This window comes from Vulpes lagopus, chromosome 15 (assembly GCF_018345385.1).
Source record: "Vulpes lagopus strain Blue_001 chromosome 15, ASM1834538v1, whole genome shotgun sequence".
NCBI lineage: Eukaryota > Metazoa > Chordata > Mammalia > Carnivora > Canidae > Vulpes > Vulpes lagopus.
The window spans coordinates 20,051,370-20,068,047 of NC_054838.1; the positions used below are offsets into that span (position 1 = coordinate 20,051,370).

General features: G+C 46.4%; 3 protein-coding genes across 12 annotated transcripts in view; 1 reads left to right on the forward strand and 2 right to left on the reverse strand.

Moving 5' to 3' along the window:
* FHIP1B (FHF complex subunit HOOK interacting protein 1B) overlaps window positions 1-5,954 on the forward strand; it is a 24,386-nt gene extending 18,432 nt beyond the window's left edge. For 5 of the 10 annotated variants that reach the window (XM_041730136.1, XM_041730137.1, XM_041730135.1 and 2 more), the window contains 3 exons: window positions 1,687-1,865; window positions 2,023-2,185; window positions 4,609-5,951. In XM_041730136.1, coding sequence (XP_041586070.1) covers window positions 1,687-1,865; window positions 2,023-2,185; window positions 4,609-4,970 — 704 coding nt within the window. In that variant the 3' untranslated portion in view covers window positions 4,971-5,951. Of the gene's footprint in view, window positions 1-1,686; window positions 1,889-2,022; window positions 2,186-4,608 lie in introns of those variants that run through there. The other 5 variants (XM_041730143.1, XM_041730144.1, XM_041730140.1 and 2 more) reach the window with 5 other exon arrangements.
* On the reverse strand, window positions 5,451-10,495 carry C15H11orf42 (chromosome 15 C11orf42 homolog). Its single transcript, XM_041730145.1, has 3 exons — window positions 10,424-10,495; window positions 5,855-6,653; window positions 5,451-5,581 (listed from the first exon to the last, which is right to left on the reverse strand). Exons 1-3 carry the CDS (start codon window positions 10,493-10,495, stop codon window positions 5,451-5,453), a joined length of 1,002 nt encoding a protein of 333 aa, XP_041586079.1.
* Window positions 10,496-15,208: 4,713 nt separating this feature from the next.
* Window positions 15,209-16,325, reverse strand: LOC121476628 (olfactory receptor 52W1). The gene has a single exon (XM_041730748.1). The coding sequence runs from the start codon at window positions 16,311-16,313 to the stop codon at window positions 15,351-15,353; it is 963 nt and encodes a 320-aa protein (XP_041586682.1). The 5' UTR covers window positions 16,314-16,325; the 3' UTR covers window positions 15,209-15,350.
* Window positions 16,326-16,678: the final 353 nt, after the last annotated feature.

Genomic DNA, 16,678 nt, shown 5'->3' on the forward strand with positions numbered 1-16,678 from the left:
CTCTTTTATTTTTGTTTGAGAGCCAGTTCTACCATCCCACCTCTTATCTGGTTCTTATCCTTACTTCTCTTACTGTACGGGCAAAAAACACCTCTGAGAAGCAGTGTAGTGCTTTAGATTATACATACCTTGAATTAGTGTCCATCCACATCACTGATAGATGTAAACCACGTACTGTTGATACTGGTGCATTGGGAAAACTCAGCACGTGGTTGCTTTTCACTAGGATTATCATCTCTTGGGTGCATGGCAGATATAAGTTGACCAAGGTACCCACCCATCTTCTGGTTGTTTGCAGTCAAGTTATCATGTAGTCAAGTTACCAGCCCATGTCCTAACTGGGCCTGGGATATGCTGCCATCCTGCTTGCACAGCACCAAAACTTCTGCTCTAAAGTCATCACAACTCCCTCTTACAGACTAGAAAATATCTTTCCATTTGTTTAGGCTTTGCTCCTTCCTGCCCAATATCCTTGAAAGGTGGTATGTAGGTTTTACCACATTCTTGAAGCAAGCATTAATTGAAACTTATGTCCCTTTTCTTCTTTGTAAACTTATCTGAGCTTTTTGAATTTTCTCTTGCAAGAGTGACCCAATGAGAGAAACAGAAGGACAAAGTTATGGGGTATCTTTGGGACCCTGTTAAGCTAGAGTTGTATGGAGCTAAGACTAGTATCTGGAGTGGCGAATGTTCTAGGATCTTTTTCAGAATTCATTGCCTCTTTCCCTTCATTGTTCTCCTTAGTTCATAGTGCAGCTTTTGGGTATAATTTCCTTCTCTTACAGATCCCTGGTCAGATAGACCTTGATGGTTCTAGAGTCCTCATGCTTGGTGATCTAGCTCAGTTGAGACCAATTCTCCTGGCAGATCATTCCAATCCCTTCTGTTATCTTCTCACCTGGCAGAGTCTCCCCTGAATCATTTTCCTCTGGCTGTGAACTAAACTCTTTTTTTCCTATGAATTCTCTTCTGCCTTCTTGGTTCCCAGTTCCTAAACACAGTTGATTTCTTCTTTGGGCTTCCAGAGATTTCTTTCCTATATTGAAGTTGGCCTGTGTAGTCACCTTTGTTTTTGCTACGGTTCATTCTTGCTTTCTTCTGACCCATATGTGGTGTTATCCTTTGTCGTGTGTGTAACCTGATTCTTCTTTTGGTTCCAATCACTTTCTTGCTCATTCTTTTTTCTTTTGTGCCTCCTGGGTGAAGCTTAAAAAACTGGGAGAGGTTATGTAGCTTATAGTTATTATTGAGTACTTAGAATTTGCTAGATCTTGGGCTAACTGCTTTGTAAGAATATCTTTTTGATCCTTTTAATAATCTTGTGAGGTGGGTATATTTTATTTTGCCAAATGGGAAACCATGCTTGGAGAATTTTGATTCATCCAGTAACATAACTAGTAAAAGATAAAGCTGAAATTTGAACCCGGGTCTGTCTGACTTCAGAGCCAATGATCTGACTCTTCATCTTGAGTGTGTGTAAAGCTGGCATCTGGACTCTTATGAGTCCATGTGGTGTCTGCCATTTCATCTCCTCCAAAGTAGGTGATCACAGGATTTTTAAACATACCCAGACACTGACATACAAAAAATTTTCATCTAGTTGGGGGCGGTCTCTTGGTTTTGGGAGGAATGAGTGTGATGTGCATTGTGTTCAGGCCTTGTATCCTTGTGCCCACCCTCCCCCAGGCCCCTTCATGGCTGTGCTCTTTGCCAAACTCGAGAACATGCTGCAGAACTCCGTCTATGTCAACTTCCTGCTGACGGGGCTGGTGGCCCAGCTGGCCTGTCACCCCCAGCCCCTGCTCCGCTCTTTCCTGCTCAACACCAACATGGTCTTCCAGCCCAGTGTCAAGTCCCTGCTGCAGGTGTGCGATGCATGCATGCATGGGTGCGTCCAGGCTCCATGGTGGGCCAGGCCCGCAGCTGGAGTGGCCCTGGGGGGACTGGGAACAAGCTCAGTGGGACTAGAAAGGACTGTCAGTCTAGAGCCACACAGAAATGTCATGAAGTTGTGCTTCATAGGTGCTGGGTTCTGTGAAGAATAAAATTGAGAGCTTTGCAGCCTCCCAGGAAGACTTCCCAGCACTGCTGTCCAAAGCCAAGAAGTACCTCATTGCCCGTGGCAAGTTGGATTGGGCCGAGGGCCCTGCAGCAGGACCTGCCCCCCGCCGCTCTGATCCCCTAGGTGAGGCCTACCCCACCACTCTACCCCTCTCCCTACCTTCCCTAGATAGCTTATTAGCCAAGGTTAGTTTTGAGCTCTTAAGAGTGAATTCTGTGCCATGAAGTGAGGAATTGCAGAAAATTGAGTCTTGATGTTTGTTTATTTGGCTCTGGTCAGAGGATAAAATACAGTTACATCCACCAAGAGCCAAATCAGCAGCACCAGCAAAAACTGCTTAGGAGTTGAGGACAGGCAAGGGGACAGAATAGTCTCTAGATTGAGGTATTGTTACTGCTCGGGAAAGGACATGGCATTTGACACGGTCCTTGAGAGATAGTTAAGACTTGGGTAGGCAAAAGAATGGGATGGCTTTATTCTTTTGTCCAGGGGACTGTAGGAACTATTTAGTTGGAGCAGGGGATTTAGAAGGTGGTGGAATAGTTGGTAGTAAGGCTGGAAAGATTTGGCCAGAGCAGTAGGTGCTCAGATTAGAGATTGAGCGGAGTAGAAGTTGTGATCTTTTAGGCAGTGAGAACCCACTGGAGGTTCGTAGATGTGAGAGTGGAGAGATAAGCATGTTAAGTTCATGTGCTAAATGAATTGGAGACAGGAGAAAATAGAGTCAAGAGGCTTCTGCTGTATTGCAGCTGTGACCAGCAAGGCTTGAATTAGAATAGTGGAAACAGAAAGGAAGAATTGGATAAGGTAGGAAATGGAAAGGAAGTATTGGCAGAATCTGGTGAATGGTTGTGATATATAGTGAAAAAGGAAGAGTTAAATATGCAAGTGTCTACTTGCCGTATGTGCTGGCCGTTGGCTTTGCAACAGGAAGCTCAGGGAGATACAAGATGGGACATCTGCTTTCTAAGAGCTGACAGTCAGTCTAGAGAGTGACTAGAGAAGTGTCATAACTGAGAAAGCAAGGTCCCAAAGGTGGTAGATGTAGTGGCATCTAGTGCACGAGGAAAGGATTAACTTTGGATGGGAAAAATTCCCCCTCCCATCCAGGCAAATAAGGATAGATAAAAGGTGGAAATGATATGTATCCATGGAGTTGTGAGGTGCAGAGAGGAAGGTCAGGAAATTGAAGTCCTTTATTTGCTAATTAAAATAGGAGGCAAAATAATCTGCTAAGAGCAAGAGAGCAGCAATAAAATGGAGGATCTTGAGAGATGTGGGTTGGGAAGACAGTACCAGAATGGTTATTATCCGGCTGAAGTTCCTTAGCATGATTCCCCCATGGTACAGTACTGTGAAGGTGTCTTATGTCCATAGTACTGGCACTGTGTTCACTGTGGAGGTAAATAAGAGTCTGAACCCTTGAGTTTACAGATTACTATATGAGATAGAAGACCTATATATACATAAGTTATTTCAATACAGTGTGATAAAGGCAGTGAAATGGGAAGCCAGTGGAGGGTAGATCAGAAGAGGTTTCTCAGAGGGGTGGGGATAATGAGATTAGGCCAAGGATGAAAACAGTAGGGAGAGTAAAAATAAGGTAGAGAGGGCTGCCAAAGCATGAAAAGAGCCTAGAGGGTTTCAGGAAAAGCAGATAGTGTGGGTACAAAGGCAGGGGAAGGTATAAAGAGTTTGGAGAAGAGGCCGGAGGGGGCATGTGAGCCTGGTTGTGAAGGCTTCTGAATGCCATATTTAATAGATCTGTGTAGCATATCTCTGTAGCCAATGTTAGAGATAGAGAATAGGAACTGTAGCATGCTCTAGAGGCTAGATCCTCAGAGTCTAGGCCCTACATATTGGACAAAGATCCAGATCTAGGAATCTAGGAAGAAAATTATAGGAGAGAGGGCAATATTTTAAATGGTTTATTTGAGTCTAAGCTGAGATGAAGTTGTCTGGCCATGTAAAGTTGTCTAAGCTGATGTGAATTAGAAAGGGTGCTTTGGTAGATAGAGGAGAGGGATTGGTGGTAGGCAAAGTGGGGGCATAGGAAAACAGATTCTGTAGGGTTAGTGGAGTTTGAGAGAAGTGGTAAAGCCCCTGAACTGTGATTGCATATATGGCCCTGTGGTTGTAGAAGGAGCAGAGGATATGGGTCATGTGTTATAGGCAGGCAGAGGGAAGGTGGAAGTGGTTGGCTCCAGTTCAGGAGCGTAAGGTAAGGGTGTGTTATGGACTGAGGAGAAAGAGCTTAGTGATGGTAGAGTATTGATTGGAAAGGGAGGAGTAGTGAGAGAGTCCCTGGGGTGAGAGGGTGTGGGGAAGGGGTCTTGGTTGGGAATAAGTGGCTCAAGTGTTGACTGATGGATGGTTGGCTGGGTGGGGAGGCTGGATAGAGGGAAGAAGGCTCGGCAGGCAGCATTTTGGTTTTTGAGTCCTAGTTGAGACGTCCATGAACCCAGGGAGGGGGGCATCTCTCTCAGATGGGGAGAGTGTGCCTGACCCCAGCACCTTCACAATCCCCGATACCCATTTATTCCCAGTGAAGAGCCGGAGGCCATCCTTGGGGGAGTTGCTCCTGCGGCATGCACACAGTCCAACCAGGGCCCGGCAGGCGGCACAGTTGGTTCTTCAGCCTGGGAGAGACGGCGCAGGACTTGGCCTAGGTGGGGGCTCCCCTGGGGCTTCAACTCCAGTTCTGCCCCCTCGGGGTGGGGCCCCTGAGCGCCAAGGTGAGGCTCTGCGAGTCAAGAATGCGGTCTACTGTGCAGTCATTTTCCCTGAGTTTCTCAAGGAGTTGGCTGCCATCTCCCAGGCCCATGCTGTCACCTCGCCTTTCTTGTTGGATACTTCAGAGGAGGGATCTGGCCCTCCTGTCTCAGGCTTTGGGCCCCTCAATCCTTAACTTTCTTCCATGGACAATCAGAGCCTCACGTGGCCTGGGCCAGGGCCGGGGTGTAGGCTCCTTTTTATGTTTGGAGGCAGTGGCAAGAGGACTTTTTAATTTATTTCCGATGAATGTTTTATGGAGAACTTGTTGCAATATGTATAAAAGGGAAATCTCTATTCTGTGCTCATTCTTCTTTCCCACCCTTTTTTCTGGGGCTGCAGCCCCAGGAAGGTTGTATATAAATGGGGAGGTCAGGGGTATTTTCTTTCTCATGGGGACATTGGTACTGAGGTTTCAAGGTGCTTCTTATGCCCTTAAAGGATGAGGGGGTCATGGAGCCTAGGGAAGAAAGTAGGAACTCTCCTCCATCCCCCAGAAGGAAGAAGCAGCATGGGCCCAGCATGGTTTGGGGGAGCAGCAGCTGATGTTTATTGGGGACCAGTATCCCTATGCCAGATCTTGGGGGCCTTGCCCCCTGCATCTCTCGCCTCAGCTTCATTCGTCGCTGTCGAATTCTGAGGACAGACCCTGCAGCAGGGGCAGGGACATGGAGTGCCGGTCGGGGTCCCCGGGGCCCCCACCCTGGACTCCTGGTGGGGGGCTGCGGGGGCTGAAGAGCCAGTTCTCTGCCAGGGTTGGGGATAGTCACAGCTTGACTCATGCCCTGGTCTTTCTGCCTCCCTGGTCCCTCCCTGGCCCTCTGTGCTGTGCCCACCCCCTCACCAGGACCAGGCTTCCACCTCATTGCCCCCCAGCTCCCTCACTCCATCCCCTTTACCAGGATCCAGTGTGGAGTTAAGGGTGCCCCACACATTCCTGGGGCACACATTCCTATATTCCCTATGCTCTTTCCCTCCACCCGATCCCATCCCTCTCAGCTTCATATCCCCTATTAGTACCTGACAACATCTGGGGCCTCCTGCGGAAGGGGTTTCGACCCTTGTAGGAGAATCTGGTGGGTCTGCCTCCTGGCCCTTCCTGTGGAGGTGGTGTAGGTGGGGCTGGGACAGGTGGGGGCACATCAGCAGCTTCAGGGATATTGGCAGGGGCTGATGTAGGGGCCAGAGATGGCATGATGCCGAGGTTGGGTCTGACCCAGTTGGCACCATGGGGCAGTGGATCTTTGGTCAGAGGCTTCTGCGGTCCCAGCACTCCTTTGGGCTGCAGTGAAAACTTGAGGCAGGAGAAGGCAACAGGCAGTGACCGTTGTAACCGAAGCAGCTGGGGCTCACGGGCTGTAGGTAACAGCCCGAGCTGCAGCCAGGAACAGGAGAAGACCTGGTAGATGACATAGATGCTGTGGGTGCTTCGGAGCCAGGGAAGATTTTGCTGTAGGCTCACCTGCCCTGGTGGCAGCAGCAGGAAGGCCACCTTCTTGCGCAGGCCACCCATGTGCAGGCGGATCCGGCAGGGCTGCCCATCCAACAGTCGCATTTCTTCATAGGCTATCTCTGCTCTGCCGTTTGGTGAGTATTCCCGAGTGCAGTGGGCAAAGGCACCCTCAGACCCTGCCTGCTCCAGGAGGTTTGGTAGTGGCCCCACTGGTTGTAGTGCCCGCCGACCCTGCCGACCTGGTAAAGCCAGGCGGGTGTGGGCTGGGCGGGACTGCTTCACTAGCACACCCAGTAGGTCATAGCAGGCTGCATCCGACAGGAAAGGGACTGCCACTACATTGGGCCCAAAGCGCTCCTCGATAACCTGCAGATGGCCAGTTTATAGGTCAGGGACTGAGTCAGGAGTTACCTGGTAGCCTACTCTAGATTGACCCTCCCACTGTTCACTGTAACTACATCTCCACAATGTGCTCAGACTGTTAGGTTTCCTCCTTATTTCCTAGTTCTGTCTTGTAGCAAACCCTTGAATGTCTACCATGTGCCAGACCCTGCAGATACTGGGAATACATAAAAACATGAGACTTAGTCTAATGGAGGAGACAAAAATACAAACAGTAGTCAGCTAAATAAAATAATAGCAAGGTGTGGAGGAGACCAGAAGTGATTTAACACCTTTTGTCTTTGACAGAAGAGGATCAGAGAAGGTTCCTAGGTGGTAATACTTGAGCTTTGAGGAGATTAGCTAGGTAGGATGGTCAATCCAGGGAGAAGATACAGCCAGTTAAAAAACCTGAACTTATAAACTAAGAAGGGCAATTCAGGAATGCATAATTTCATAGTACTTAAACATAGGGTCTGAAGAGGGACAGGAATACGGGAACTAGACTATGGAAGATCTTGTGTGTGCTAAGTGATAGGGATTTGATACTGAGGTCAATGGAAAACCACTTGGAGGGCTCTGGGTAAGAGGAGCAGGATTAGAAAGGTGCTTTAGAAAGTTATGTTGAGGGATGCCTCAGTGAGTTAGCGGTTGAGATCTGCTTTCGGCTCAGGGTGTGATCCTGGAGTTCCGGGATCAAGTCCCACATTGGGCTCTCGCCATGGAGCCTTCTTCTCCCTCTGCCTATGTCTCTGCCTCTCTCTGTGTCTCTCATGAATAAATAAAATCTTAAAAAAAAAGTTAATATTGAATAGCAAGATAAAATAAGGAGAGAGAAAGATCAGTTAAGAGTATTATAATACTGCAACCAAAACATGGCGAGGCCTTCAACTAAAATCATGGGGGAGGATCTGTAGGGTATAGAATTAGTAGAAGTTGGTCAGTTAAGGAGTCTGGGAAAAGGAATCATGAAGGAATAGTCTTAGATGACTGGTTAGATGGGTGATGTCATTCACTACAGTGGGTACACAGGGAGAGGTTTGGAATGACCACTCTTCAACATCTGCTCTGGCTGCAAGGAGTAGTATTAGGGATTTGAGGCCTCATCTCTGTAATGCTGGTCCCAATATGCTTTTAGGGATTCTAGTGCCTCTTGGTTTTGTCCTTCTTGTCTTGGCTTTTGGTTTGGTAATCCAGTTCTGGAAAGTTTAACTTCATGACCAACTTGGAAACCTTGTAAGATCCCCTCTAGTAATTGTACGTATGTTTGATCTCTACTCACCAAAGATATTGCTGGCCAAGACTCTGGCTCTGTGTTCTGTTAGGGAGTACACAAAATTCCCTGTTTGGGTCCCTTTTCTGTTTGAGACCTATTCTGAAAATGCTCTGTTCTACTCCTCTTCCTCAGCCCCCAGTTCCAACATGTCTGTCTCCCTATTGCTGGCATTGGCCACTTTGATGGTCTTCTGGTAGAATTCATCAATGATCCCTTAAGGCCAGTTTGGATTTTGCTACATAGAGCTGTTTTGGAAGTGCTGCCCCATAGCATGAGAGGAGAGTAGCTAACTGATAGAGTTGCACTTAAAACAAGCTGAGATAGCTTGAAGTCTACGTCTTTTGTCACCTAGCAAGGAAATAAATGGTACTCTTTCTTAATCTGCATGGAAGAATTTCCCATCATTCCTCTCCTTTGCTTCGTTGAGACATGGAATTCTTTCTGGTGGGGGCATCAGGCTGAAGGACAGGGCTCTGAGAAGGTCCATTTGGGTTACCAGGGGTGACAGCAGAGCACTGGTGGTTTGGCATTTTTGTATAGAATGGTCTGCCCCATGACAAAGAAAGTGTAGTCACCATATAACTTTAGAATGCTACCCTAGCTAGTCCCTAGGATCCTATCCAAATAAGACAAATAGGAGTGTCCCCAGAAGGGGATACTTTAATGGGATCTTGATTTAAAATTCCTAGTTCTGGGGCACCTAGGTGGCTCATTTGGTTAAGCATCTTCTTTGTTTTTGGCTCAGGCCATGATCTCAGGGTCCTGGGATTGAGCCCTGCATTGGGCTCCCTGCTCAGCTGGGGGTCTGCTCCCTTGCCCTCTGCCCCTTCTCCCTGCTTGTGTTCTCTTTTTCTGTCTCATAAATAAAATCTTAAAAAAAAAAAATTCCTAGTTCTTACGGTCCAAGTGTCTGTTTAAAGATGAATCCCTGATTTAGTTGGAGGCTTTTCCCCAGAATATAGATACTGCCTTTTGTGGGGGATTTATTATTAGTCCCTCTTTCTTACCCTTGAGGCCCACAGTAGTTATACTAAAATAGGGAAAATAAGGCACTCATTTCTATGCCAGGGTGACTATTCTTGGTAGAGTCACCATTTGAGACCACTACCTGTTCTCACTGCACTTTTACTTCTGGGTGAGTTCTGTGAGACATAGAGGCCTGCAAATTGAGATCTCCCAGGGGCAACCTGGGAAGGTGAGTGTGGAAGACTGTCTTCCTGGATGTGCCTTGGCTGGTTTGGATTCTGAATGAGGAACTCTTGAGCCACATTCTGGTTAGCTGTATGTTCTACAAAGTGTTCAGTTAACTCTCAGCAGTTCTGGAGAGAGGAAGCCAGGTCACTCAGAGGTGTCCTGTGCCTTGATTTTGGAAAATATTACCAGTGATTTATCCTCAATGTCTATGTTGCCTTTCCTGATAATTTTGCCTTTAACTAGGGAATTTTTCTGATGGTCAGAGATCGTGTAACTTTTTACTAGTTGATGATCACATTAACGTTCATCCTAATGAAATGTTTGATCTTGTCTAGACCAACCTTTTACACTGCTGAAACCAGGTACTTTGAACTTGGGAGGGCCTTGGCTTCTGTTTCTACTTCCCTGGGAGGCTGACCTTTGTGGTGAGCTGCTGGAGTTACATGCTATTAAAGTTGCTTTGAGTCTGATAGGCACTACTGTAGGATGGTTTTTTTAAACTTGCTTGGCTGCCTTCAATGAGTGTTTGAAATTCATTATTCTTCAAATTACATAACTGGAATCTGATCCCTAAATTCTCCAAATTCAGAAATTGAGCCATCCTGATTTGGTGGGACATCTGCCTGCTCCTGAAAATCTACATATTTTGCTCAAAACCCAAATTTTCCATTCTGTGGAAGTTAAAGGTGAAGAGGTCGAAGTTTCTTTAGAAAGTTTAAAGGGCCCTTTGTGATCAGCCCCCGTACCTCTTTGGCCTCATTTTCACTACTACTCATTTGAACTCTACTCTAGAGGACTATTTGTAGTTCACAAATACATAGTTTTCTTTTTCCTCTCCTGGCTTTTGTATGTGTGCTACCTTTAATTAGGACACCATTCACTCACTCACTCACTCACCTGCCCACCTACTCGTTAACTCAGTTAGGTGTTTATTAAGCACCAATTATGAATCAGGAATTCCTTTTCCCTCTATATGAGAATAATTTCTCCTTGCCTAGCTAGAATGTCACTCTCCAGGAAGTCTTCTTGACTTAAGTCCTACACTGATTTAGCACTTATTTCTGTTCTCACTGATTCCTATTGCTTTTCAAGGAACCTTTTTCCAGTTTTGCAATTGTGATGAAATTGGACTGTGTGCAAAGCACTTAGTGCAGTGTCTGGCATGTGAACAAGCACTGAGTAAATACTAGTTACTATTGTCTCCAGGCTTCCCACCCCTTCCTACTCATAAGTTGCTCAGACTCATCTAGGTTACACTTTGTTACTTTCTTTTTAGCCCTCTTACTTTATCCTTGATGAGAGCCCACGTGGCATCAGCTTCATCCAGTGTCAGCAGGTGGGGGGTACCAACTAACATGGTGGGTTGTGGGAGGGGTTAGGCAGGGCAGTGGCTGCTGCAGGAACCCCAAGCTGCCCAAGGAGGTGAGGCCCCAGGCCTCAGGCTTTGACCTACTATAGCATGAGGTCATAGAGGTCCTGTAGATAATGGGGCCTTGGGTGGGGAGAGGGCAGTCACTTTACTAGCCTCACTATGCCCATAGCCTGATACCATACCCTCAAGTCACTTATACATTCTCCTCCTTAGGGGAGAAGAATGCAGGTGTGTCTGGGTGCATTTGTATATGTCTGTGTGTGCATGTATGAGTGCAGGTGTGTGTGTATTTCTTGGCCTGAGTTATTTAAGGAAGCAGAATCAGATTTCCCCCTTCAGTAGCCTCCTGAAGCAGTTTGCTGTACTATCTTATCAGCTGCAGATGACTTCCTTGTGAGGTTAGATAGGGGTCCTGAAGGACATGGGAGAAATATAAATCAGGACTTAGACTGAGAACTAAGCAGTAGTTCTTAACCTTGGTCATACTTTGGAATTATCTGGGAGCTTTAAACACTACAAATACATGGATCCTACCCCCAGGGATTCTGATTTAATTGGTCTGGAGTGTGCCTAGGCATTAGGATTTCTAAAAGCCTCTCAGGCAATTCTTAGGTGCAGCCTAGGTTGAAACCTATTATTAATGAGTAGGTTACAGTTGCAGTGAAAACCAGGTGTGTGTGTAGGAGGGTGCCATATGAGTGGTGACAATGTGGTGGATAAGAATCTAATTGGGATAATGTTGCCTTAGTAACTGAAGAGGACTTTCAGGAAGCCAGAATTATCCAGGTAAATTTGAGGAAATTTTTCTCCATGTGCCATTCCCTGTCCTAAACTAATCTGTGTCTAGTTGGCATTCTCCTACTGCAGTCCTAATCTCTGTGTGATTTCCCCTTGTGTCTGTCCCAGAGATCTCAACCTGGTGTTTGCTGGATAAGAAGAGTGGCTTTTTGGAGAAGAACCACTCTGGAGAGCCTTTCTGGTAGCTACTCTCCCACTCTACCATTTATCTGTCCAAAGAGTCTTCTTTTGAGTCCCTCTAGAGAGTCTTCTGCATCCCCAGGAAGACCACTTCTGTATGGGGAGCATTCTTTCCTATTCTGGCCTAACATGTAGGGCTGTCCCATGAATTTGGCTATCCTCTGATCTGGCTGAAGTGGTCTCTCTAGACAGGGCTAAGGGTGTGGGTGCTAGGTGTTTAAGATTTAACAGTGGACAGGGGACTATGCTCTAGGAGAGGAATTGATATTAAATATTTGTTGAATTGTTGAAGTCACGTATGTTAGAGGCTGTGCCAAACACTTTGAATTCATTACCCTGGTTAATCCTTTTAGTAATGCCATGAAGTAGGTACTGTTATTTTCTCATTTTACAAGTGAATTGATGGGCTCAGAGAGGTTAAGTAGATTAATACAAGGGATGCAGTGAGTTAATGGAGGATCTGGGATTCAAATCCAAGTTGGCCTGATTCCAGTTTTTAAATTTAAATTTGAATGGTAGTTCCTTTTCGTGGAGGGAGAAATTGCAGTGTCCCTTCTGCTCTCCTGAGTGTATGGTGGGAGGGTGCCTGCTCAGTGGACATGCAAAGTCATGTACTGAAAAGGAAGTGGGCAGGATGGGAGAAATGCTGCAGTAGACCAAATGAGAAACCCCAAACTTCTTATCAGGGCAGGCAAAACCAAATTTCTACTCTACGCCCTCTTAGCTCTGCACTAGGAGTGGTCTTTGGTGTAGTATAGTTGATACCTCTGTTCCCTTCAGAAAGGAATCCTGAGTGAGGTAGCAGTTGGGGAGAGACATTATACCAGGACAAGGGACACAGACAGTGCAAGGAGGCAGAGATGCAAAGGTACAGACATGAGAGTTACTGATAAACATAGGCAGGGGATGGTGTACATCCATATCCTGAGGGGGTTCTAGAATGAGAAGGGAATGAATAGGGTAGGGACAGGGATGATGGGCTGTTGGTGAAATATGAAGAGGATTTTTTCAGATTTTCATAGAGGAGGCTAAAAGGGTAAAATTGGGTATAGATAAACTCCTCAGCCAGAAGCCCATGTCTTCATCTCTTTTGCTGATGATCATAATTCTTTAAGCTCCCTGCATTCCGCACTGCCCTACCCTGACATTAAGTGAGTCTGTTTTTCCCTTTGGCTCATAGAGTCTTAAGATTGAAAGTTGCTGAAGGAAAACAAATGATGACTGAGTTCTGGATGGAGTTGAGCCTAAGGGCTGAGCTGTTTGGGCCATACCTGGTCATGGGGTTGTCTCTAGTGTGGCACATACTGGGGTTTCCCTGGACACAGATCATCTGCATCATATCTGAGTGGTGACGACTACAGAGCATGAGAGGAACAAACAGGCAGGGGCTGGTTATTTAGGAAACATGAGGTTCTCTGTAAGAACCTCCAGGGCAGTATAGAATAGTGTTGATAGCCAAGCCTTTGGAGGAATAAAGAGCCCTAACCAGTCTCTTCACTACTCTCAGGCTACAGGGATAACTGTACAAGTCCCTATTTGAAACCTTTAGGGGTAGATATATTTTGGACTTGAGATTTTCAGGTTTTAGAAAGGGAATATAGTGCCTTTATCATATATAAAGGAGTACCCCAGTGAGGTTTAGGGCAGTGCCCTATAATCAAACACATCAATATTTCTGCAGCTAAAGGTATGAATATTCACACCAAGTGAGATAAATAAAATACTATAGATACCATCGTGACGTTTCAGGTTGGGTTTTGAACCAAAGTCATGAAAAAGCTATTGTTTCTTCAGATATTTTTTTTATTTTGGAATTGTGGATGAGGGACCATGGGATTACTCTTAGGTTGTTGTGAGGAGTAAGGGAGTGCTGGTAGTTTTCTAAACACATCACACGGTAGGTGTGTGATCTCAATCCAAAACAAAATACTAATGTCCAAGTGGGTGGATTTTTGGCCTGAAGAAAGAAGGTTCTTGCAATGAATAATGCACGACTTTGAAATCAGCTGCCTTGGGGAGCTGTGCACAACCAGGGAACGAAGGTGCCTTAGACAGGAGGTTTCCTGTGGTGGGAAGGTGATAGAATTCATTGCTTATGAACATCGACTGCATAGGATTTCCCTTTTCATGTACCACAGGGGAAAGGCAAAAAATGTGCGTAATGTGTATGTGTGACAGGGGATGTCACATATACATTTCTTTATAATAATGTTGTAATAAATATCTTACTGCATACATCTTTGTTTACATCTCTAATTATTTTGTCAGGATAGATTTATTGAAGAAGAATCCCTGAGAGAAGGATATGGACATCTTAAAGACTCATGACCAATTAAGATTAGATTTTGTCACAATTGTCCACAAAATCATTACCTGAGGAGTTTTTTTTAACTCAGAACTTCATGAAAAAGATTAGTTTTGAGAATGACTAAGCCCACACTTGAGGAAAACTGTAGATCCCCCCCAGTGTGATACCACCTCTGAAAATCATGTAGAACTCTGTACTATCTCTTTAGCTCCTTGTTAATGAGGACCAGGTGAGACCCCATGTGGCCCTGGAGAGGATGTCACCTGCTTTTTCAGATCTGCAGCCTCCTCTTCTGTGTGCTATCCCGTGGTGTTTGGCCCAGGTGTCTGTGCTGAGTGGTCAGCACTGCACTTCGCTTTAGGTCTTCATGGCTGACTTTAAGACCTGCAGTTATGGTAGTTTCCCCAGAACTTGGGTCTACTTGTGCGGCCTGCAGCTTTCTCAGATTTTATAATGGTGGATCCCTGCCTTCTGTCTGAGATTATATTCATTTTTGGCTCCATGCTGGTGTGAAAGAGCTTTTGCACAATGTCCCTTCCAGTATAGATTCTTAACTGAGTTAATCTCCTGTTGGGCAACACCATGATGCTTCCTGTGTAATACCTCTATTCTCTGCTAGCCACAGCAGTGGGAAATACTCCTATTTAATCGTATATCACCAACATCATATGCTTCTAGTGATGTTAGCTAGGACAAATGGGGGTGTTGATGTGGATTTTATTTGAGAATTCAACGTTCTTGGCTGAGGATGCAGAGAAGAGCAAATTCATAAGAGACCACAGTGACTGGATGTCAGGCAAGCAAGTGAAGTGATTATAATGATTTCCTGGGATATAAAAATTTCTTTCAGTTGGACCTTTGACTCCTGAGGCTTTAGACCCAGGAAGAGAAATTCTAGCAATTAATTCTTGAGATATTGACAGGAGAGTGGGGGTAATTACACATTAGACAAGGAGGATTCTCTGAACTGGGAATGGCAAAGATCAGTGTGCTGGCCAAATTTGGGACCCTAGTCTGGGTGCATTATCCAGATTCTCAGAATGTGGGGAATAAGCCTGTAATTCCTTCCCTAAGGACAGGATAAAAATAGAATCTGGCTCCAGAAATGGGGAGAACTATGATCCCAGACAAGTACCCAAACACTTGCCTCCTGAGGCAGCATCACTCTTCCTAGACCCCCAGGTCTAGCATCTGTAGGTGAGCTTTCTTGTGGAAACACGGGAAGACTTAGGTTAAAATGATGGAGGGGCTAGGGAGGAGAGTTTTCTTTAAGTTAAATCTCACGTACTATAAGCCATGATAACTCCTTATTTCCCTGCATGGTAACGTGTAGCCCCCTACCTCACTCCTCCCAAGCAAGATATGTGGATAGGCTAAAGTCTGCAGATGCTAGTGATAATGGATAGTAGAGACTTCACAGCAAATAGTTGTTGAATGGTTATCACAGTCATATGTAGACAGTGGGACAAACATGACATAATCCCCACCTCCAGGCTCTAGACTCTCTTGAATGTTCCCTCACCTCCACCAGCAGGCTCCATTGTTTTATGCTCATTAGAGCTGGCTTTTTCTGAATGTGAAGGTTTCCAGGAGCCGGTCCCTGATTTGCTTGGTGCGGACTCCATAGATGAGTGGGTTGAGGGCAGGTGGCAGCAACAAATAGATGTTAGAGAGAAGAATGTGCACAGGCTTTGGGATGGTGTGACGACCAAAGCGATGTGTGAGGTATGAGAAGAGACCAGGTACGTAGAAGGCCAGAATGACACAGATGTGGGAACTACATGTGCCAAAGGCCTTGGCCCGGGCCTCCCAGGTAGGCAGCTGCAGTACAGTGTGGGCAATGAGTCCATAAGAGCCAGCGATGCCCAGGATATCTATGCCTGACACGGCCAGTGAAAGTGCCAGCCCATACAAATTGTTAGCTTGTGTGTTGCCCACCACCAGCTCTACCACTGCCATGTGTGCACAGTAGGCATGGTCTATGGTCTTGGCTCGGAAGTACTCAAATCGCGCCACCAGCAGAGGGAAAGGCACAACAATAGCCACAGCTTTCAAGGCCAGTGCCAGTGCTGCATAGCCTACACGGGCTTTGGTGATTAGGAGAGGGTAATGTAGGGGACGCCCTACTGCCACAGCACGATCACAGGCCATGGCCAACAGTACACCGGATTCCACAGCAGTCAGTGCATGAACAAAGAACATCTGGGCCAGGCAGGCACCGTATGGCATAGGCCGGGGCCCAAGCCACATCACAGCAAGCAACCCTGGGGCTATAGATGTGGCTAAGCCCAGGTCTGTGGCTGCCAGTGTGGCCAGGAGTAGAAACATGGGCTGCTGCAGTGTGGAGTCTATCTGCACCAATGCCAACAGTGTTCCATTGCCCAGCAGGGCCAGCAGATACATGGGCCCAAAGACCAGTGTCAGCCAGGCCTGGGTACCCCCTAACCCTGGAATGCCAGTCAGTATAAAGAAAGTGGGGCGTGGGAAGGTGGAGTTGAGATGTGGACCTTCTGCCATCCTGTGGGGGCAAAGCTTTAGGGCTCATGGGGGCATGACTCCTGATAGGGGAGAGATACTGGAGGGTGTTATAGTGGCACAGACCCATCCATGGGGTATGTGTAGGGGGAGTGCAGGGTTGGGGGGTCACAGGGTTATAACCTTTGGTTGGGGTTTTGGATAAATAATCAAAGTCACTACCCTAGCTTAGATGGGAGAATCCTTTGTGCCTAAAAGCCCATGAGTGTTGTAGGGGGACAAATAGGGGGGGAGGGACACTGGTATTGAGAAATGAGGGCCTCACTGTTGCAGTGGCTGGTATAGCTGGAGGTCACCTGAGGGTTGGGGCTGAGATGAGTGTTTTTCTTCCTCAGGATCCAAAGTAG